The 23370-nt window shown below is 37.5% G+C and overlaps 1 protein-coding gene across 1 annotated transcript; it reads left to right on the top strand.

Moving 5' to 3' along the window:
• Window positions 1–772: 772 nt before the first annotated feature.
• Window positions 773–21361, top strand: SPACA1 (sperm acrosome associated 1). The gene is made up of 7 exons (XM_070419311.1): window positions 773–1022; window positions 7744–7800; window positions 13767–13868; window positions 14572–14678; window positions 15346–15481; window positions 20544–20664; window positions 21184–21361. The coding sequence occupies exons 1-7, from the start codon at window positions 773–775 to the stop codon at window positions 21338–21340; spliced, it is 930 nt and encodes a 309-aa protein (XP_070275412.1). The 3' UTR covers window positions 21341–21361.
• The last annotated feature ends 2009 nt before the right edge of the window (window positions 21362–23370 follow it).

Here is a 23370-nt window from a genome sequence, read left to right as displayed (position 1 = left end):
AGTGTAAGTCCGAAGTTTGGTTCCAAAAGCATCACCTTCCCAAATACAGAGTGGAGGACTATCTTGACAACAGTTGCGTCCTCCCCTGTTCCTTCCTCTCTCCCGGCCCTTAATCTAGTATCAGGAAGGCCCACACGGAGCTGAGGGCGCTGCGCAACACCTTAAGACATACATACCTGCTTGAGCTACGCTAACAAACAGTGTCCAGGTCAAAGAAAGAGAGTGCACCCCTGTATATTCTACAAATCAAGCCTCGCCTGCAGAAATGGATGCAGCATGAGGTTCCATACTCAAGAAGGATGTGACAGTCCACCCTGACATATACGGCGTTAGATATTCTGCAGCAAGGAATTCAAGGTTAAGTCCATGTAGAGGGGTGTCCGGGGAAGAGGGACTCTGGGTCGTAGAGTAGTCAACGTCAGAAGGAAGGATGCCTTTTAGAAGAAAGGGTGAGCGAGAAGGGCTTCTACGGTGTATGGGCCGGTGTATGGGCCATGATTCACTAGCGGAGGGAATGCCAGCAGCGGGAGACGGGGGACCCCGCAGGCGCGTGGGGTGCAGGGGCCGGGGCGCCGTCGGAAGCGCCCGCGGGAGCGCGTGTCCAAAGCGCCGCAGGAGGCAGCGGGCCGCGCGCCGTGACGGGCGGTGACGCCTTACTGGTTGCCCGGGTGCGGCGCGCAGGGGTTCGGAGACCCGCGGCTCCTTCTTCGACGCCCGTCCAGGAGAGCGAGCGGCTGCGACTGAGCCTTGGGCGGCCGTGGGGCCGAGAGCCATGAGGCCCGGGGGCGGCTGCCCCGCGGCGCTGCTGCTGGCGGTGGGCTGGCTGCTGCTGGCGGGCCTCCCGGCCGCCCGCGGGGTCAACGTCACCGCCCGCCAGGGCCCCGGCAGGGCCCGCTCCCTGGACGAGGAGGAGCACGAAGGCGATGGTGACGGCGAGGCCGAGGCGGAGGAGGAGGCGGAGAACTACCAGGGCGAGTCCGATCACCCATCGCAGCCCGAGGGCGAAGAAGAGGAGGAGGAAGGTGAGCTGGGAGGCTCCCTGGTGGGGACAGCGGCCCCTGTGGGGGCCGAAGCCCCATGTCTGTCCGAGGACATCGAGACTGACCCCTGGGAACATTTGTAGAGCTCTTTGGCAGTCAGCCACGAATTAATTTATACATTTTTCACTCGTGTAATGGCCTTGAAGAAACATGTTAAGTTCCCAAGGCCACAGCAAGCTGAACAAGCCCACATTTAGGAGTTGCTACAGAAATACTGCTAAAAAGACGCTTTGTTTTTTAAGTGATAGGAGGCAGAAGTAGTCTTCCACCAGGTGGAATTATTTTGACTCCCTTTACAGTTAAGTTTTTTTCCTTCCCAATGGTAGATTTTTTTTTTTTTTTAAGTTGCAAATTGCTTGAGGTCTTCTTTGTTTATGTGCACGTTGCATTGGAACGAAACGGAACTCAGAATTCCCCTCATTGTGACACATCTAGATGGATCCATGTGCGGACTAAACTGCCCAGAAGCCCCATGTCAGCTTCTTGCAGCCCCAACCTTGAGCACCTCTGCAGCGTGGAGGTGTTTTATTTGCACGTTCAACTTTGCACCACAGAGGAACAGTGTGGCCTTAGAAAACACCGATCAAGGGATCCAACTAGTGGCGTTGTTAGATAACGTGTTAACCAAGGGAGAATGAGCTTGTGCTTGGTACATACTACTAGTAAATTTACCTTCTTCTGCTAGCTCTCTAAGCAATAAAACTTGACAAGCTATTATACCTGTTCTATTGATTAGTAACTCACATGCTGGTAGGTAAAAGGTCAGTTGCAGGTGTGCAGCCATCTGAAGGAGAACGATTCCTTTACCTCATAAATGACCCAGCTGAGATTCTTTTAATATCCGTGGCAGTCTCCTGTCTCCTATACATATAGAGTAGATGCCCTATTCATCAGCTTTTCTTTTCTTTCCTGATGACAGATAGCGACCCTCCGTGACAGAAAGAAATTGACTACCTGAGGTTAATGGTGGGATGAGATTTGTTATTGCCTTGATAAGATTACATTACAGAGAGCTTACACACGCACCCTGAGACTGACCCAACTTCATCTCCTTGACTGGGGAAATGTGAAGAAGAAAAGGGACTAGAAAAGAGAAAAACATGTTCTAAAGCATAGTCCTTATTGCTTCACTCTAGTTTTAAAAGTAATCGCATTAACAACGTTAGTATTAAACTGGTCAAGGGATAGTTCCAGGTGTAGAAAGCTAAATGGAGTTTAGAGTAAACCTGGGTGACAGAATTATAATGCCTTAGATGCAAATTCAAATGCAGGATAGTTATTTATTCCCTCGATGTCTCCATTTCCTTATCTGTGAACTTCAAGGAGTCCGCGTGCCTTCTGGAGTTTTATATACACAATTTCATGCATAGCTGCTTTTTTCTGGGGAAAGCGAGAATCCAGAACTTTAAACAATCTGACGTGTCTTGAGATCTGGATATTTCTGAAATTTGGCAAAGCCCCTCTTAACCCTCAGAGGACCAGTTTAAAAACATTCAACACCATTTATGATCCACTGGACATTTTATTTTATTTTACTTTTAAGGCATTTTACAAATAATTTCAAATATAAGCACAAAGGGGCAGTGAAAACAACTTATTTGAAATTTTAATAAGATTTTACATTTTATTTCCAAATTTATCCCAAATTTTTATTTAATTTTTCCTGGTTTTGAAGATTAATGGAAAAAGTACTTTTAGCGCAACTAAAAGCTCATTGGTTGTTATGCATGAGTTTGAAATATAGCCATTTTATAAATACTGAGTCCAGATTTTAAGTACATCTTGTAATAGATTCTAGTTATTATTATTGTTCTTTTTTCACTTTATCATAACACAATACTTTTGAAAACTAGGAAGACACATATTTTGTTGAAGAGAAGACTGCCATATTCTTTCTCCATATTTGCAAAACCATTTTCATCTTTGATTTATAAACAATTACAATTGTTGGTCCAATGAATTTATTCATTTCTACATCTATTTTCTTTCAGTTACCTTTGTATTCACATCTAGCATTTATTTGTCTGTTTACTAGCCTTATCAAGTACATTCTTGTGTATAAACCACTTTAAAAAGGAAAGAATACTGTCTGTATCCTTTATCAAAATAGTATGGTCTGGCTCCATTTTCACAAAATATTTCAGGATCAAGGCCTTCCTGTTGAAGGACTAATTAGAAGAGAATGCCAGATATCCTTCTCATTCTTGGAAAGATAATGTTCATTCATTGAGTCTTGAGCTAGAGATAATTCATCTAGCATAATGCAGTGGTTCTCAGCCTTCTGGCCCTTTAAATACAGTTCCTCATGTTGTGACCCAACCATAAAATTATTTTCGTTGCTACTTCATAACTGTAATGTTGCTACTGTTATGAATCATAATGTAAATATCTGATATGCAGGATAATCTTAGGTGACCCCTGTGAAAGGGTCGTTCGACCGCCAAAGGGGTCGCGACCCACAGGTTGAGAACCGCTGACTAAGGTATCATCTCTCATTTTGCTTATACAATGAATTTTAACATCATCATTAGCATCCAAAATGCTACTATCTGTTTCTCTATGTTCATCTTCTGATTCATCCAATAATTGTGAAATGTTTTTCACTGTCAACTTTCTTTTCCTTGCCATTATGGACCAAAAAGAAATAAACTCTAAAATGTCAATTGTGTTCAATGAAAGCTGAAAATAGAGGATGAGAAAGATGTATCTAAACTTCTTTTATATCTTCCTGAAAGATGATGTGATTCTTTGGGCAAAGCAATAAGAAAACAAAGTATGATGTTATACCTACAATTTATTTCACAATCATGTCACCTTTCTAGGCCATCCTAACAATTCTTCCATTTTATTATTATAGTCTTTTTTTAAAATAGGAGTAATTGATTAGTAATACTGAAATCCATCATTATGGATGATGAAATAACAAAATGTTTCAAAATATAGGAAAAATCACTATACTATGTTATATATACCCTTAATCCTTTTATACTCCTATCCCTATGCCTTTATACCTTTTGTATACCCTTATACCCTTTATTAATCTAAGATTTATAAATTTACTCTTAACCTATTTACCTTTAGATTTATAAAAGGAACCAACAATAGACCTACATAATAATTTCAAGAGAAATGAGTTTTATTCTATAAAATGAGGTTTATTCTATATAAATATAACTATATAGCATTTTCTGTTTTTCTTTGGAAGACCTGTAAGAAAGAAAAAAAAATTATGAACTATCAACCATACAAATCAATTTTCAAAAAAGAAACTCAAAAATAAAAATTGTACTGTGATGTAATATACCAACAATTAAAGCATCCTGTCCAAAATTAAAGAGAACATTCCAGGATCTGGCCAGAACAGAAAAAACAGCAGGATCATTACCAGTCTCATTGTGGATGCCAAGCTTTCATCAGCACAGTCTAAGACCCAGTAGATATTTAGGGAAGCCTCATTACACTTTTGACTCATACTAAACTCACTATTTTTTTATTTGTCATTTTAATTTGTGTGTGTAAGAAAAGCCTGCTTATAATAGTTCCTATTTTAAACTCACTACTGAACTCTCCTTTTCACCTGTTCTTTTAAAGACAGCCAATAAAGTATTTTGAGGACAACTGACTTTTCAACTTACATTCAGGACTTTCAGCTTACACACAGCATGAAATCAGTATTATCCAAGACATTAATAAAAATGTTGAACAGGACAGAGTCCTATGACACATGACTCCTACCACATTGACACCAACCAATTAATTAGCATCAGTGGATCTTCCTGTTGAAGTTATACATAAAACTTTACTGACATTGACATGCAGACCATATTTTTCCTTTTTACTCATAGATAGATAATAGGAAATTTTGATAAATACTACACTGAAGTCCAGATACATATAATCACCCTGACTCACCATTATAGGATCCCCATCAAAAAAAGAAAGTCAGTGAATGACCTAATGAGCACTTAATACTCAAAGCTGAAAAGACCTTTGGAGATAACATGATTAAATCTCAACTTTTTTAAAAAAAATATATTCTTATTGATTTCAGAGAGGAAGGGAGAGGGAGAGAGAAATAGAAACATCAATGATGAGAGAGAATCATTGATTGACTGCCTCCTGCATGTCCCACACTGGGGATCGAGCTGTATTTGGGTGGCATGTGCCCTGTCCGGGAATCGAACTGCGACCTCCTAGTTCATAGGTGGATGCTCAGCCACTGAGCTGCGCCGTCCAGGCTCAACTTTTTTTAAGTTAGGAAAACTTAAATAATTTTCCCAAAGTAGCATAGGTACTGAATAATAGAGCTGATTAAGTATTTAGTTTATTGAATGGTTTTTGAAAAGAGGTTATATATTTAAAAACATTTTTTTTTATTGATTTTAGAGAGGAAGGGAGAGGAAGAGATAGAAGAATCAATGATGAGAGAGAATCATTGATCAGCTGCCTCCTGCACACCCTCCACCAGGGATCTAGCCAACAACCTGGGCATGTGCCCTGATCTGAAATCAAACCATGACTTCCTGGTTCATAGGTTGATGCTCAACCACTGAGCAACTCAAGCCAGGCGAAAGAGGTTATATTTAAAAGTAGTCTAGTACTCATTCTCTTACCTGTGTTTTCTGTGTTCAAGATTTGGCTTTTAATTTATATCCCATCATGTGCCAGTTGAAAGTATCCAAGAATTTCAAGCAAAAATGTTAATTCAAAATTGATCATGATAGTCCAAATAATTTATTTAACCAAGTCAATATTGATTACCATATTTACATCTAGCGCTTACTATGTATTCAAGACACTGTATTTGGTACATCTATATATATAAAAGGCTAAGCCACCGGCCTACTGGCCAGTAGGTATGATGCTCACTGACCACCAGGGGGCAGACACTCAATGTAGGAGCTGCCCCCTGGTGGTCAATGTGCTCCCACAGGGGGAGCACTGCTCAGCCAGAAGCCAGGCACACAGCTGGCAAGCGCAGCAGTGATGGTGGGAGCCTCTCCTGCCTCTGCAGCAGTGCTAAGGAGCAGTGAGCTGAGCAGTAAGAAGCAGTGAGCAGGCGGGCAGTAAGGAGCGAGGGGTCCGAACTGCAAGAGGGATGTCCAACTGCTGGCAAGCGGAAATCCCCTGAGGAGTCCTGGACTGTGAGAGGGTGCAGGCCAGGCTGAGGGGACAAGCCCCCCCCTCCCCCCATGCATGAATTTCATGCACCGGGCCTCTAGTAAGCATATTAAAAATATTGTCTTGCTGTAATAAAAATAGAAAAAATCTTTGAATTAGATGAAATCAATAAGTGCAAAATGAGTGAGAATGAGGTTATCTCTTAAGCATTTTTATAGCAGTAGACAAGTTACAGAATGTTTTCACACACATTCCCTCATTTAATTCTCACAATAATCAGTGAAATAAATTCTTCTTTTCAAATTTTACAGAAAGGTTCACTAGGCCTGAAAGAGTTTAAGTAACTTATTCAAACTCAAAGCAGCTAATTAGTGGTAGAAGCAGCAATTTGGCTTTAACTCTAATGCATTTTCCCATGTAACATTGTTTCCTCAGGATATAATACCTTTTAAAAATTATCTTCTAATACCTCATTTAATATTTTTATCCTCTGAGAGTTTAGTCTTAATGTGAGCTATGAAGAATGGGTTATACACTTCAGCAAGTGGAATTCATGCCAAACTTCAGAATGATGAGAAAAAAGAAGCCCTGTATTATGTGATTTGAACCCAATGACATTTAATCAAATACTTATGTATTCCTAGATTTATCCTACTAAGAAAGTGTCAGGAATAGTAGAACCAATCTATAATACATTATTTTTTTTAATATATATTTTATTGATTTTTTTACAGAGAGGAAGGGAGAGGGATAGAGAGTTAGAAACATCGATCAGCTGCCTCCTGCACACCCCCTACTGGGTATGTGCCCATAACCAAGGTACATGTCCTTGACCGGAATCAAACCCAGGACCCTTCAGTCCGCAGGCCGACGCTCTATCCACTGAGCCAAACCAGTTACAGCTATAATACATGATTTTAATGAACACTTGGTATAGAGACTTTTGTTTTGGATGAAAATGATGCACTCAAATTTTTCAGAAAATAGAGAATTGGAAAAAATTGGACCTTACAATTGGCTGGGTTTTTTTGTTTGTTTGTTTTTTCTGACTTTCTATAGGACTTTAAACTCATCATGTATTAAAGTAATGAAAAATTATTTTTAGGTTATATAAACTTTCCTTGCAAGTCATTTCTTGATTTATTACTTTAAAGGCTTAGGCTTCTTTTGATGTAAACAATAATAGATGTACTGCTTTTCATATTGCTTTTCTGATTTAATAAAACTCTTTAAAATGTCTGCTTCCCAGCTCTAGCTGGTTTGGCTCAATCGATAGAGCATAGGCCTGTGGACTGAAAGGTCCCAAGTTCAATTCTGGTCAAGGGCACATGCCCGGGTTGTGGGCTCAATCCCCAGTGGGAGGTGTACAGGAGGCAGCCAATCAATGATTCTCTCTCATCATTGATGTTTCTGTCTCTCCCTCTCTCTTCCTCTCTGAAATAAATAGAAATATATTAAAAAATAAAATAAAATGTCTGCTTCCCATATGACCAGTACTTGTATCTCCATCCCCAAGTAAGAGCTTTTCACTTAGAAAAGTTTTCAAGTGATTAAATAATGTGTTTTTGTATTTTATGTTTAGGTTCAGAAATGAAAGTAGTGAAAGAAGTAGAATTTGGAATGTGCACTGTTACATGTGGTAAGTAGCATATAGCACATAAACAATATTGTAGTTTAGGGGGAGGAAAGGTAAAAATAGTGTGGCAATTTTTATTTGTAATTTGTGTACTCTCATTGATTTCTATTCTAATGACTATAATTCACACACAAAACACAAACTGATTGCTTTAAAAGGGTGGATATGTAAGTTTATAACCTCTAAGTCTTATTTTAAGCCAGCTTCCTATATTTTTTGGCACATGCACTGCCTTCACCAAAGTAAAATTTCCTCCATCTCACAGATGTTCAGAAGAGGAAAAATCTTGAGATGCATCTCACAGATGTCTTTCTACATACTGTGTTGGCAAATCTATCAAGAAATGTGCTTCTTTGTAATAGTCTATTCTAAATTCTACATTTCTCCAATTTATATGTCATATCTTGGAGAAAAGAGGTATTGGCTTTGTGGGGAAGATAACGTTCAAGGATTGTGACTTGTATTGATCATTCTATAAATAGAATTTGGATATAAAAATCTTTTACATGGTGGTGGGATTAAGGCAACACATGCTCTACAATAGACTGGTGTTTCCCAAACTTAACTGTTCACCCTCAGTTCCTGAAGGATTTGTTAAAACACAGGTTGCTGGGCCTACCCCAGAGATTCTAACTCAGTAGGGGCCTAAGAAATTATATTTCTAAACAAGTTCACCAATGAAGCTGGTGCTGCTGGTTAGAAGACCATCTTTACAGAACCACTATAGAGTAGTTTGTTGAGAAGATAATAGATAATTCACAATGAAATTAAGTTTATTTTACATAGACTCTGCCTTGTAATAAAAAGACAGTGATAAGAGGGGAAGACAAAAACCAGAGGGTAAGACAGAAAATCCATGCAGATCTACATCAGAACATTTTTTTTTGGTCAAACATTACACCTGAATTACTTTTATTTGAGATAGCTTTTGTTTGTGAGTGTGTGTAATAAAATATACCTAATATAAAATTTACTATTTTACCATTTAAAATGTACATTTCAGTGACATAAAGCACATTCACATTATTGTGCAACCATTAGTATCATCCATCTCCCGAATTTTTCCATCATTCCAAACTGAAACCTCCATGTGCATTAAATACTAACTCCCTACTTCCCCTTTCTCCCAGCCCTTGGAAACCACTATTTCATTTTCTTTCTTTTTTTAAAAAAATTTTTTTATTGCTTAAAATATTACAAAGAGTGGTACATGTGTCTCCTTCCCGCCTACCCCGCCTTGACCTTCCCCCGGCCTCCCCTACCGTCCAGTGTCTTGTTTCCATTGGTTATGCTTATATGCATGCATACAAGTCCTTTGGTTGATCTCTTACCACCCCGCCCCCCCCCACCCGCCGCCCTCAACCTTCCCCGGCCTTCCTGCTGTAGTTTGACAGTCTGTTCAGTGCTGCTCTGCCTCTGTATCTATTTTTGTTCATAAGTTTATAATGGTCGTTATTATCCATGAATGAGTGAGATCATGTGGTATTTTTCTTTCATTGACTGGCTTATTTCACTTAGCATAATGCTCTCCAGTTCCATCCATGCTGTTGCAAATGGTAAGAATTCCTTCTTTTTTACAGCAGCATGGTATTCCATTGTGTAGATGTACCACAGTTTTCTAATCCATTCATCTGCTGATGGGCACTTAGGCTGTTTCCAAATCTTAGCTATGGTAAATTGTGCTGCTATGAACATAGGGATGCATATATCCTTTCTGATTGGTGTTTCTGGTTTCTTCAGATATATTCCTAGAAGTGGGATTACTGGGTCAAATAGGAGTTCCATTTTTAACTTTTTGAGGAAACTCCATACTATCTTCCATAGTGACTGCACCAGTCTGCATTCCCACCAGCAGTGTACGAGGGTTCCTTTTTCTCCACATCCTCTCCAGCACTTGTCGTTTGTCGATTTGTTGATGATAGCCAGTCTGACAGGTGTGAGATGGTACCTCATTGTTGTTTTGATTTGCATCTCTCGGATGATTGCTGACTTTGAGCATGTTTTCATATGTCTCTTGGCTTTCTGAATGTCCTCTTTTGAAAAGTGTTTATTTAGATGCTTTGCCCATTTTTTATTGGATTGTTTATCTTCCTTTTGTTAAGTTGTATGAGTTCCCTATAAATGTTGGAGATTAAACCCTTATCGGTGCTAACATTGGCAAATATGTTCTCCCATGCAGTGGGCTTTCTTGTTGTTTTATTGATGGTTTCTTTTGCTGCAGAAACTTTTTATTTTGATGTAGTTCTATTTGTTTATTTTCTCTTTAGTTTCAAGTGCCCTAGGAGCTGTATCGGTGAAGAAATTGCTTTGGCATATGTCTGAGATTTTGTTGCCTTTGGATTCCTCTAGTATTTTTATGGTTTCCCATCTTACATTTAAGTGCTTTATCCATTTTGAGTTTATTTTTGTGTATGGTGTGAGTTGGTGGCCTAGTTTCATTTTTTTGCATGTATCTGTCCAATTTTCCCAACACCATTTATTGAAGAGACTGTCTTGACTCCATTGTATGTTCTTGCCTCCTTTGTCAAATATTAATTGAGCATATTGGTTCGGGTCAATTTCTGGGTTCTCTATTCTATTCCATCGATCTATATGTCTGTTTTTGTGCCAGTCCCAGGCAGTTTTGAGAACAGTGGCTTTGTAATACAGCTTGATATCTGGTATTGAGATCCCACCTACTTTGTTCTTCTTTCTCAGGATTGCTGCAGCTATTCGGGGTCTTTTTTTTTATTCCAGATGAATTTTTGGAGCGTTCGTTCTAGGTCTGTAAAATATGCCATTGGTATTTTAATGGGAAGTGCGTTGAATTTATAGATTGCTTTGGGTAGTATGGACATTTTAATGATGTTGATTCTACCAATCCAAGAACATGGTATGTTCTTCCATCTGTTTATGTCTTCCTTTATCTCTTTTTTCAATGTCCTGTAGTTTTTTGAGTAGAGGTCTTTTACCTCTTTAGTTAAGTTTATTCCTAGGTATCTTAATTTTTTTGGTGTGATGGTAAATGGGATTACTTTTTTAGTCTCTCTTTCTGTAAGTTCACTATTGGTGTATAGAAATGCCATAGATTTCTTGGTGTTAATTTTGTATCCTGCTACATTGCCAAATTCACTTATTAAGTCTAATAGTTTTTTGATGGAGTATTTTTAATGGAGTATTTGGGGTTTTTTTATGTACAATATCATGTCATCTGCGAATAAAGACATTTTTTCTTCTTCTTTTCCAATTTGGATGCCTTTTATTTCTTCTTCTTGTCTAATCGCAATGGCTAATACTTCCAGTACTATGTTGAACAGGAGTGGTGCGAGTGGGCATCCCTATCTTGTTCCTGTTCACTGTTCCATTTTCTGTCTCTTGAGATAGTTTTCAGCCTTTTTTTTTTAACCTTAATTTCTTCATGAATGAAAGTCAGAAAATGAGAAGAATCCATATAATAAACCTGTGATTATTCATTTACAATTTATATCTTTCTTCTGTTGCTTACTTGAAACATTTTCATAAGAGGATTATATTTATGACAATTCTAGTAACTATATATTGTCTTACACTATTATTTAAAGATGTGTTTCAGAAATTACATATTCATTCAACAAATGATTTTCTGTTTGGGGACTTTTAGAAATTTTTTCTGTCTACAATGTATTCTACTGGGAATATCTACAGCCATGAAGAAAGCAGAGGAAATGCTGCCTTCAAAGATTACATATTTTAGTTGGGTCAAAGACATAAATAAAAGTAAAATATGTAATATGTCATATGGTGATAAGTTTTAAGGAGAAAAACCAGAAAAGACAACATTTTGCATCTAAAATATTTTTTAAATATTTAAAAAATGTTTTCAATTTATAACAACTATGTGAAGGGAAAAATGCTTTAGTGAAAATTTTATTGAACTCACAAAATAATGTAGCAGTCAAAATTTTTTCTTTTTCTGGAATACACAGGTAGATTTTTGAGTGTCACTTGGATTTACAGAAAATCTTAGCTATCCACATCATCGCAATAAACTGTATTTTGCAAAATAAATAAATACATTTATTTATTTATGCTTGAAAATTTTTTATGCATTTCAGAATAAGGGTGTGCTTCTGGATAGGGACCTTTCATAAATTCACGTGGAACCATACTGTAGCCATTTTTAAGCATCTCTTTTAATCAAGAGACCTTTCCTCTTCCAATCTTCTATTTCTTTATCTCATATGGAGCCCTCTCCCTTGCTACTCAATTTTTGGTCCAGAGACCAGCCACATAGCTTGGGAGCTTGTTAGAAAGGCAGACTCTCAGAACCTGCTGAGTAAAATTTCATGTAAGATCTCCAGGCGATCTGCAGGCTCGCTGAACTTTGAGAAGAACTATGGTAAGCCATTTCTAATTTCAACTTCCCCTTGCCCTTGAGAATGGATTTTATGATTAACATCCTATAGGGGTTGGAAGAGGAAATCTGGTAAACAAGGAAATCAAGATGGACAGTTCCCTAGCCTGTGACCATACAGTCTTTTCATAGGTCATGTTGACTTAAGAAACATCCAAACCTATAGAGAATTGTTATGAGTTTGAGCCAAACTGACAATTGCCAGGATGCAAAAATGCTCTGAAGAATGCCAGTTTTGCAGTTTATTTTATACATTAGAATAAAAGGAGGAGACTTCAGGACAGAACATGAAATCCATTGATGGTAGATTAAGGGGGCGGGAGAAAGCAAACCAGGGAAATCCCTGGGACTGGGTAAAAAGGCAAAATAGAGAAACACATACTTCCTTCACATTGGTGGGTACAGGAAAGTTAGTAATTAACTATAGAGATGGTATTCGGGGAATAAGCTAACAGGGAAGGTTCTGTGATTGTGTGCTCTCGTGCCTGGGTTGTGGCTTGAGGGATCTGGAGAAGATTACTCTGACATGTTATCTTAGATGCAAAGAGATAATAAACAGGCTTACTTGAGGTAAAGATTGACGACCTTTGTCAAAGAAGCTACAGGCTTAGAATGTGACTACCCACCATGACTTGCTTTCAGTTAGGAATTTTTATGTTCAGACCATCCTATGTGGTTACTTGAGTTTCCAAGGCCCACATGCAGACCCCCCCTGAGCTTGTCAGCTTTGGTATGTGGCCCCCCGTTTTCATTCACAGTCGGTTTATCACAGGACATGTTCAGCATGTTGCTGATCAAGCATTTTATCATCTCCAATTCTGGTGATGAAAGGCAAACTCTGAAGATCTGTGATAGTAAAGGCTTGGTTTCTTGTTATAAAAATGTGTGGCAATTCTAAAGAGAGTATGTTGTTGAAAATAGAGATTCGATAATTAATAGTTTGTCCTGCTATATTTATTACCAACCTAAATATTAAAAAGCTTAGTTTATGTTAAAATATGATTTTGGAATTTCCTCTAGAAGCTCCAAGTCTCCCTAAAAGTTCCATGGTCAAATAAATTTGGGAGATCCTGTGTACTATGTATTTCATTAAATCTAACACTATTGGTTGTAAGAAGCACAATTTATGCATCTTTAAAAAGGAAAATCCTGCCAATTTGTGATATGCCATCAATTTTAAGATGCATTCTGATTTCAAATATGTTAAGATGTAAAAATTTTACATGTTAAATCAATGAAAGTTTACACACAAAGCATGTTAATTTATTAGCATTTTAAAAGTTTCCCCCAAATTCTGTAGTAAAGAGATCCCTTTAATTTTATTTAATGCATTATTTTCAAATGTGTATAATCATGGAATTCTTTTTCTAATGGTAACAATCAGAAGGACTGGTGTTACATGTAACTCACTTTAGGAAAGGCTGTTTTAGGAAGTAATTAAAAATAAAGGGTCTAAAAATTCTAAATGTTGTAAACCTGATTTGGGGAATTTAATTTCTGAAATCAAGAAAAAAGTCTCAATAAAAACTTAGATGGTAAAGAAAAAAACTCTGTGGAATTTGTTTTTCCTAACATTTGCCATTTTCTTTTACTAAAGGTGTTGGTATTAGAGAAGTTATGTTAACAAATGGATGCCCTGGAGGTGAATCTAAGTGCATTGTACGGGTGGAAGAATGTCGTGGACCAGTAGACTGTGGCTGTGAGTTGGACTCTGGCGGGAGACTGAGGGGGGAAGAGTTTACTCTGGGGAAATACTTTAACTTCAGGTTGTCATGAGTGGAAATGATATACTGAAAGGAAATCATAAGAAAACTTAAAATTCCACTTCTCAGGACAGTTATAGCTCTGAATAACTTTCTGCTGTTACTTTACATTTTTTCAATGTCTAAAATTTAACATATATTTTCTGCAATACACTGTAACCTTATTGTACTCAGGCTCTGTGGTCAAGGCTGTCCTATAGCAAAATACTTTTGACACTTTGGTCATGACATTTTATCAGTAGATTGGTACACCCTAAATTTTAAGTGATGTTCTATATCAAATTACACAGTGCTGAGATTTTATTATCTCTTATGGGGTCCCTAACCAGTAAATTGGAAGCCATGAGTAGATCTCAAAGTATATTAGCTCGTTGAGTTGGTTGCCCTTACTATTCCTCTTCTCCACAGTTTATTCTACTGAAGGAGCAGATAGCTATGGAGTCTCCTACCTGCTTCTTTTGGTGACTTTATCTTTGCATCCATCACTCCTCTCTGCTCTTCTACACTCAAACTCTAAGTCTGATAACTTCTAGCATAGATTTTATTTTAAAATTGGAGGTGGTTTTTAAAAGTAATATTAGTTATAAAGCAACTTACAATGCTCTATGGTATTTTTGTACTTAATTTTTCTTTTTTCAGGGGGTAAACCAATATCAGAAAGTCTTGACAGTGTGAAACTGGCCTGTGTTCATACAGCTCCTGAAAATCGTTTCAAATATATTTGGAAAATTCTAAGGCCAGAGCAAGTGAGTAATGAGTGTAATTTGGTGCTTTGTAGTGAGTGATAAAATTTGTTTCCCAGTGCTTGATGACTTCCAGAAAACTCTCTTTAAAAGCAGTTTGAAAAAATGAAGTTAAAATCATACAGCTTATTATTATTAGGATTTAATTTTTTTTAATAATTTATAAACATGTGTTTTAGGATCAGCTATTAACAGAACTTAAAAACATTCATTTTATACAAATTATTTTATTTTGGAAGCAAGGTTTTCATTGTATATATAGGAAGGTTTTCATTGTCATATATACTTCATTGTCAAGGTTTTCATTGTCATATATATTAATGACAACAGTAGCTAACATTAATTGAGGGCTAATTAAGTGTCAGACATACACCAAATGTTAATGTTTCTTTTAACCCACATAACAATCCTATGAGGTAATTCCTAACATTATACCCATTTTACAGATAAGAAACTGAAATGCTGAGAGTAACTTGCTCTGGGTCACACAGGCAGGAAATGGTAGGATTGGAACTTGATGTCTAGACTGTCTGACTATGAAATTCATGTGCATAATTAATTACTGCCCTAGACTGAGAGATAATGGCTCTTTTTTTGTTACAGGAAATAAACTTATTTCCTGATCTTAAGTTTACATAAAAAATGTTGATACTTCTTTTCTTTTAAAAAGCAACCCGTTGTACTTGCAAATGATTCAGCAATCCTAGAAGTAAGCAGGCCAATTCACCCCTTGGATTATGAGTGCGATACCTTCGAGAATAATGAAATAGTAGCATCTCTTAGATTCACGGTCTATACCTCAAATGGTAAGTGCCCAGCAATATTTTGGTTTGCTTGTCTCAAACTTTAGAGAGCATCAAAATCACTTGGAGGGCTTCTTGACACACAGATGGCTAGCCTTACCCACAGAGTTTCCAATTCAGTTGATCTTGGTGGGGTAGACAAAAGAATTTACAATTCTAACAAGTTCCCAGGTGCTGCTGGCAGACACCATAGTTTGAGAACCACTGGTTCAGATCATTTAGACTTTTCTACAAGGTAGTGCTTCATTTCTTTTTCACAGAGTACAGTTGGATTTGTCTCACTTTGGGAAACTAGTGTATTACTGAAATTTCTCCAAAGAACAATCCTGTAACTTGGATTATATTTTTACTTTCACTTCACCACAAAAGTGAAAATGTATACATGGAGTTCTCATGAATGCTTATAAAAATTTTGTACAATAAAATGAAATTAAGAAGCATTATGTCAAGGCATGTCTTTTAAAAAATTACCCATTTGAAGAAAAACATTTTTTGACAAAACAATAATAGTCATCAATATATGTCACAAAAGGCAAATCTTGTCCTGAACATCATTTCACATTAAAAACTGCTTTCCTTGTGAAATGGATCCATGTGCATGTCCTTTTAATTTAGACTATGATATAATTATTTCCTTTAGTTCAGTTGCTCTTAACCATTTTTATTGTTGTTGTCACCTTTGCTATTGGGAAGTGGAGGTTTTGCCGCGACCTGCAGTACTGGGTTCAGGATCTGAAGGAGGGGCCGATGTACAAATGAAAATTCTAGACAAGAAATATGAATTATTAAGGGGTGGTGGCCAGGTGGTGTGTCTTTCGTGAAGAGCACACTGACTTTGACCTGGTCTACTATTTATTTACTTGAATACACATTTGCCCTTTAGCAATGCATATAGGCATATCAAAGGTAAAGTTTGGTAAACAGTAAAAGGATTGTCAGGTTAAGGAATTGCCTTGAGCCACCACTCTCTCAACAGACAAGGTGCTTAGCGTCAGCCCTGCTAATGCCCAAGGTCCATTGGCCTTCCGCGTTCCTTGGTGCAATCTCATGACAGTATCATCAAGTGGTGGCTTCCCACAGGTTTGGTCACAGGATATTTTAGAATCCAATTAAGGCTCAGGAGGCTTTTACCAGAAAAATGCCCACATATACAATCATGCCAAGAGTTACCTGTGATTTTAAAGGGAGTTCATGGATTTCTTGAAGGTATTTCTTAATCCCAAGTAAAGAATTTATGCTGTAGTCTAGAGATACCATGCAACATAGCACCCTTTATTGAATGAAAACAAGCTAAACTGTTTGGGGATGGTTTTTTGAAATAAATTATTTATAAATTTCTTTGATATTGTTGTATAATGTCTTTAAAAAAACATCTTCCTTGTGAAAGCTAATAATCTTACTCCAGTTGTTATTGAAAGGATAATTTAAAATATATATTTTTTGATTTTAGAGAGAGAGATAGAAACATCAATGATGAGAGAGAATCAATTGGCTGCTTTATGCACTCCCCCTACTGGGGATCAAGCCCAAAACTCAAGCATGTGCCCTGACTGGGAATCGAACCAGTGACCTCTTGGTTCATGGATTGACATTCAACCACTGAGCCACACTGGCCGTGTTAAAAGGCTAATTTTAATAAAGTGCTATAAAAGGCCAAAGAAGACCAAACATCATCAAAATAAAATTTTTTTCAATGAGTTTCGTTCAGGATATTATAGCTATCCGAGGGCATTCTTGGTTTTTGTCCCCTTTCTTGAGATGTTAGGACATCTCAGTAGTTAGCTCTTCCCATGACTAGAAGGTGACATGCATTTGACAGTACATAAGTAAAGGCCTGGAACACAGACCCCATAATGTCAGTCCTTAACTGAGATAGCAGAGCTAACTATGTCTTCTCAGTTTAGGGCTGGTGGGGTAGCTCTGCTATCTCAGTACATGCACTCGTTAATTGATAAAATGTTTTCAGAACACTTTGGATCTATTGGTTTCTTTTAAAATGACAATTGGATACACCACTGTGACAGACCCTTTGGGTTGTTTGGACATCAAACAAATGTATTGGTTATAAATGTCCACAATGTGGTACTGGCTTGAAACAAATACATAATTCAAATATTTTAGGGTAAATATTATTTAGTTAATGAAAATGTCCCATCCATTCCCTTATATATCAGATTTTTCACTTCTACAATAGTTGTCCTTCATAATTAGGCATTGTCTTGGCTTGAATTGTGTCCCGCTAAAAAGATACTTTCAAGTTCTAACTCCCAGAACCTCAGAATGTGCCCATATTTGGAAATAGGGTCATTGCTGATGTAATTAGTTCAGTTAAGATAAGGTCATACACATTGGAGTGGGACTTTAACCCAATATGACTGGTGCCTTTATAAGAAGAGGGAAAATTGGACACAGACAGACAGACAGAGCGAGACAGAGGAGAATGCCATGTGAAGACACAAAGACACATGAGAAAAGGCAGCCATGAGAAAACAGTCAGAGACTGGAATTACGCTGCCCCAGCCGAGGAACATAGGGGCTTCCAAAGACTGGAAGAAGAAAGGAGGTGTCCTCTCTCAGAATCTCTGGAGGGAACATGGCCATACCAATACCTTGTATTCAGAATTTTAGCCTCCAGAACTATGAGACAATAAATTTCCTTTGTTTTTAAGTCAACCAGTTTGTGGTACTTTGTTATGGTGGCTATGGGAAACTAATACAAACATAAGCTTAGTTTTACTAAAAAGCTTAGTTTTACTAAAAAAAATTCAGCCTATTTCTTCATTAGAAAATTTCAAGAGGAAATGCAGCCTTTTTAGTTAGTAGATTTAAAAGCAATCTAAGTGATCCTTGTGGGAAGACCCCTATTGAAATGAACTAAAATCTTCATACCCTCACTCTACCTTCTTGGCTAGTATTGCAGTGTCGTAGATAAATGGAAGGGAATTTTGCATTTCTTTTCAGGTTTTAATCTTACAAGGTGTCTTTTTAAAAATATATATATTTTATTGATTTTTTACAGAGAGGAAGGGAGAGGGATAGAGAGTTAGAAACATCGATGAGAGAGAAACATCGAACAGCTGCCTCCTGCACACTCCCTACTGGGTATGTGCCCGCAACCAAGGTACATGCCCTTGACTGGAATCGAACCTGGGACCCTTGAGTCCGCAGGCCAACGCTCTACCCATTGAGCCAAACCTGTTAGGGCTCCTACAAGGTGTCTTTTATTTGAGCTTAAAAGATGCCATAGCTTTTATAAACCTAAAATTAGCAAAACTGAAATTATTTTTAAAATTCAACAATGTTGGAATGTAAATATGTAATTTCTCTATCATATTTGGAACTATTTAGTGAGATCACTAAAATGGAACACTATACTCCATGGTGTTTAAAGAATAGAAAGAAAAATTCAGACAAATAAGCTGTTGAGGTTGCTCATATAGGAGATTACTTCGGATAGATTGATACTTACCAAAATTGAAATAATAAAATATATAAAACATACCTGCAGAATCATTAAACCCCCTTAGACATTGGTATGATTCAGCAGTTGCATCTGGTCCTTTCCACGTAAATCTTTTATGATTCTATGATTTAGGAACCAGAAAGAGCCACAAGAAAGCTATATAATTCACAATGTAATACTTTATGTAAATTGGCTTTTCACCAATTTATAATGCAGCAATGTTATAACACATATGGTAGACTGGCTTTGTCCTTTTAATAGCCTTATGTTCATAAAGATATGGGAGAGAATGCCTGATTTAAAAGTGGTGTGTGGGTATTTGTATGAAAAAGAAATGAGCTTCAACCACTGTCTTACAACATATATAAAAATCAGAGATGTATCATAGTCTTAAAGGTAAAAGTCAAATCCAGAAAGCTTTAAAAAGGGAAACATAGAACATCTGCATAATTCAGGAGTAGGCAAGGGTTTCTTGGACATGACTCAGAAAACCAACGCCGTAAAAGGAAACATTGATCAATTATGCTCCACCAAAACTAAAAACTGCAGTTCATTAACAGAAATCATTATAAAAACAAATAGGCAAGCCAAAAATCTGAGAGAAAGAAATTTATAAAATGTACAATGAATACGATCAGTTTAAGAAAAGGTCTTGCAGTGTCTTGGAAAGCTAAGCATACCTCTACCCTATGACCCAGCAGTTCCACTCTTATGTATTTATCCAAGAGAAATGAAAATGTCTGTTCACAGAATGATTTCTTCAAAAATGTACATAGCAGTTTATTTATAATAGCACCAAACTGGAACAGCCTAGATGTCTATCAATAAGAGAATGAGTAAACAAATTGAGAGCTACTACTCATTAATAAAAAAGAAAAAAACTTGGTACATGTGCAAATATGGGTGAATCTCTACAACATTATATTGATTGAAAAAGTCCTACACAAAAGAATACATAGTATATGTTTCCATGCCTATGAATTCTGGAACAGGCAGGACTAATGGGTGGTGGAAAAGAGAATCAGGATGGTTGTTGCCTCTGGAAGACAGGGCAGGGATTAACTGGGAGGGGCTCAAGGGCACTTTCTGGGGTATAGCAATATTCTGTGTATTGATAAGGGTTTAAATTGCATGTATGTGTTTGTATATGTCAAAAATAAGCAAATGTACATTTAAGATCTTTGTGCAATTTATTGTTGAAATTTTACCTCAGAAGAAAAAAATATAAAGAATATAAAAAATATAAACTATAGTTAATGATATGCCAGTTGAAGAATTTTGCTGGGAAATGTGCAGACATCAGTAAATTATGTTGAAATGCATTAAAAATACAGGATGGGACAGAAGGATGGATAGACGGGTAGTAAAATGTTGTTGGTAGTGTCTAGGTGGTAGGAATACATAATGTTCATGGTCAAAGTCTTTCAACTTTCTGCATGTTTGAAAAGAACATTTCAGACATGCAGAGCAAGTTAATTAATAACTTCCCATCCACTAATTCTTTCTGTATATTTCTAGAGTTATTTTTCAGATATAAAGTTTCCATTTCCTTTTTCTGTCAGTAGGAATAATCATCAGATATATGTGCGTTTTTTTCTCTAGAACTGCAGATGAAAAGATCAAAAGGACCGGACACTGATGCGGTGCTGGTTTTTGTGCTGACCATAGGAGTTGTGATGTGTATATTTGTGATCTTTGTGCTGATCTTCATAATTATAAACTGGTAGGTGAAGGACTGAAAGTGAGTCTCCCCCTTGATCGATGTCCATCTCTCTGCCCCTCCCTTGTCCCATGAATCCAAAGCTCTGTCCATGATGTCTCTCACCTGTGTCTTCAAACTGCGCAACTCCTGCGACTGTCCTAGTACAGTCTGCCTAATCTCATGACTTGTTTCCCAGTCATGAGAGAGCTTTTAAATGCAGTCTTTACAGTTTTGCATAGTAGTTGCTTTAAAAAGTCAATTGAATGAATATTTGTGCTGTCCAGTTGTAGTTATGATAACCCCCAAAATTGGTTATTGTAACCGACCAATGCAGTTATAGGGGAATATTTCCAATACCTGCATGAGTATTATACCCTGTTACATCTGAGGGCTCTGCTGTTGCAATGCAACTGATGTACCACAAACTAAAAATAAATTGTGACTAAGGAGGCATTTCTATATAGACAAAAGCAAAACATAAATCTATTTTTAGTTTTCATTTCACATAAAAGATTTTTTTGTTTTTGTTTTATCTCCCAGGGCGGCAGTAAAGACTTTCTGGGAAGGAAAAGTCTCAGGGACTGAGGTACGCTCTGAGCAGACTTCAGTGAAAGGCAAAGGGTCAGCTTCTCTTGAACGATCACCAACAGGAATACATGGACGTGAAGATGATGCCCTGAGCGAGTGGAATGATTAATGTGTAACAAGCCAAAGGAGAGTAGAGCATACCAGATTCATTATTATAAAAATAAAATATATAGTGAAATACTTTAATAATATTGCAAGTGATTTACCACAGTCTGAAGCTAATACAGTGTGAGCAGGGGCTGTTTTAATTAATTCTTCTTTGTGGTAGACTTATAAAAAACTCTTTTTAATTTGTTCTCAACATTTACCATTTCAGGTAATCACTTGGTAACATTTATCTAAAGATACAAACACACAAACTCTTCCCAACACATTTTTTTTTTATCACTTTGATCACTTCCAAGGTGATTTGGATGTTCTGTCCCAAAAAAGAAAAATAAAGAAGATGCCTTGCATATTAGACTTTCTCCCTCTGCGAGCACTGGATTGAACTTGTTAAAGCCAACCATACTACTTTAGAATCTTTGCAGGGCATAAGACATAAAGAGCATCACTTATAACTCATGAAATAATAGCAATAATAACAATGATAACAAACCATGCATAGTGTCCATATGTGCCAAGCTTTTCTCAAAGCACTTTACATACATCAGGTAATTTAATGATAGTTCTATATAGAAAATATGTAAAGAAGAAGTATGAAGGAACTGAAGGTGGCTGAGTAAATGACGTGAACTTTTTTTTCTTGGAGGATATTTTTTCCATTGATTCTTAGAGAGATTAGTGGAAGAGAGGGAGGAGAGAGAGAGAGAGAGAGAGAGAGAGAGAGAGAGACCCATGTGAGAGAGGCAGATCTATGGGTTGCCTCCCACACTCACCCTGACCAGGAATCAAACCCGCAACCCTTAGGTCCGCAGGCCAATGCTCTAACCACTGAATAGCCACACTGGCCAGGGCTAAATGATGTGAATTTAACATGCCCTGTATTCTCACAGAAACAGTGAATTAAGGACTTTTAAATAACTACACGCATTTTCATTGTGTTGGTATGCAGGAGATAACATCTTAAAACCAAGGTACTATTTCTGTACATCATCATCTACCTTTTTTCCTGTGTCATCCATCATGTGATACAATTATGGACAACTATCAAACAAGATACCAAGGCATTAGATAATTTGACTAGGTAGACTTCATCAGAAATTAATTTTCTAAGGTAATGAAAATAGTACAAAATGCACGTACTTTTTTGTTTAGATGAATTCTATGCCAACTTCATTGACATTATGGCATTTATCTGATGAGAGCATTAACTCTACACATCTGTAAGAAAGACTGTACATGGGCATTTATACCTCCCTCTAGGAGCCTAGAAATAGGCTGTGCTGTGGAATTATCCATGCTTTCTATTACATAGCAACTAGAGGCCCAGTGCATGAAATTTGTGCATGGGTAGAGCACCTAGGCCTGGCTGGAGATCAGGGCTGATCAGGGCCTTCCTTCCGCCGGCTACTGGCTGCTGACTAGGGCCTGCCCGCCTTCATTTGGCGCCACCCCCTGGTGGTCAGTGCACATCATAGCAAGTGGTCGAACTCCCAGTTGGTTGAACTCCCGAGGGGACAATTTGCATATAAGCCTTTTCTTATATAGGATTGTATTGGGGAGAAGCAATGAAAAATTGGCTGGTAAAAGATTTTATTTGTTGTAGGAATTTACTAGAGACTTCAGGTGAGAAGAAATTGTTTTCATAGAATACTTCCAAAGAATTGTTCATTTGACACTGCCCCCCACCCCGCCCCCATAAGTGTGAAAAAAAAATCAGCTTTCCATTTCTTATTTCCGATTGAGTATGGTCATGCAACTTTAACAGGTGGTTAACAATCCTGAATAGTGACTATTATAAATTCTTATTTTTTAAAACCATTAACAGCAGTGATTTTAATGACCCTAGGAGTTCAGTCAGGTTAACAGGTTTAGGTGTCAGTGCTGTTCACTGAATATTTCCGGCTGTCTACTTTCCAGGCACATGGTAGGACAGTACCTCCCCAGCCCCTCATGGTTGGGTAGGGCAATGTGACTAGTTCTAGCCAATGATCCAAGTGTGACTTTCAGACTAGAACACTTCACTGAGAAAACCTC

This window comes from Myotis yumanensis, unplaced genomic scaffold (genome assembly GCF_028538775.1).
Source record: "Myotis yumanensis isolate MYYU_CA2020_CCGP unplaced genomic scaffold, mMyoYum1.0.hap1 SCAF_6, whole genome shotgun sequence".
NCBI classification, from domain to species: Eukaryota; Metazoa; Chordata; class Mammalia; order Chiroptera; family Vespertilionidae; genus Myotis; species Myotis yumanensis.
This window is presented reverse-complemented; position numbering and strand designations above follow the sequence as displayed.

What these genes read in the sequence shown, in the direction of transcription:
- SPACA1 (XM_070419311.1), top strand. Translation starts at nt 773, where the DNA reads ATGAGGCCCGGGGGCGGCTGCCCCGCGGCGCTGCTGCTGGCGGTGGGC. An exon ending in AAATTCTAAGGCCAGAGCAA is followed by an intron (nt 14,679 to 15,345) that starts GTGAGTAATGAG and finishes TCTTTTAAAAAG; the next exon opens with CAACCCGTTGTACTTGCAAA. An exon ending in CACGGTCTATACCTCAAATG is followed by an intron (nt 15,482 to 20,543) that starts GTAAGTGCCCAG and finishes TTTTTTCTCTAG; the next exon opens with AACTGCAGATGAAAAGATCA.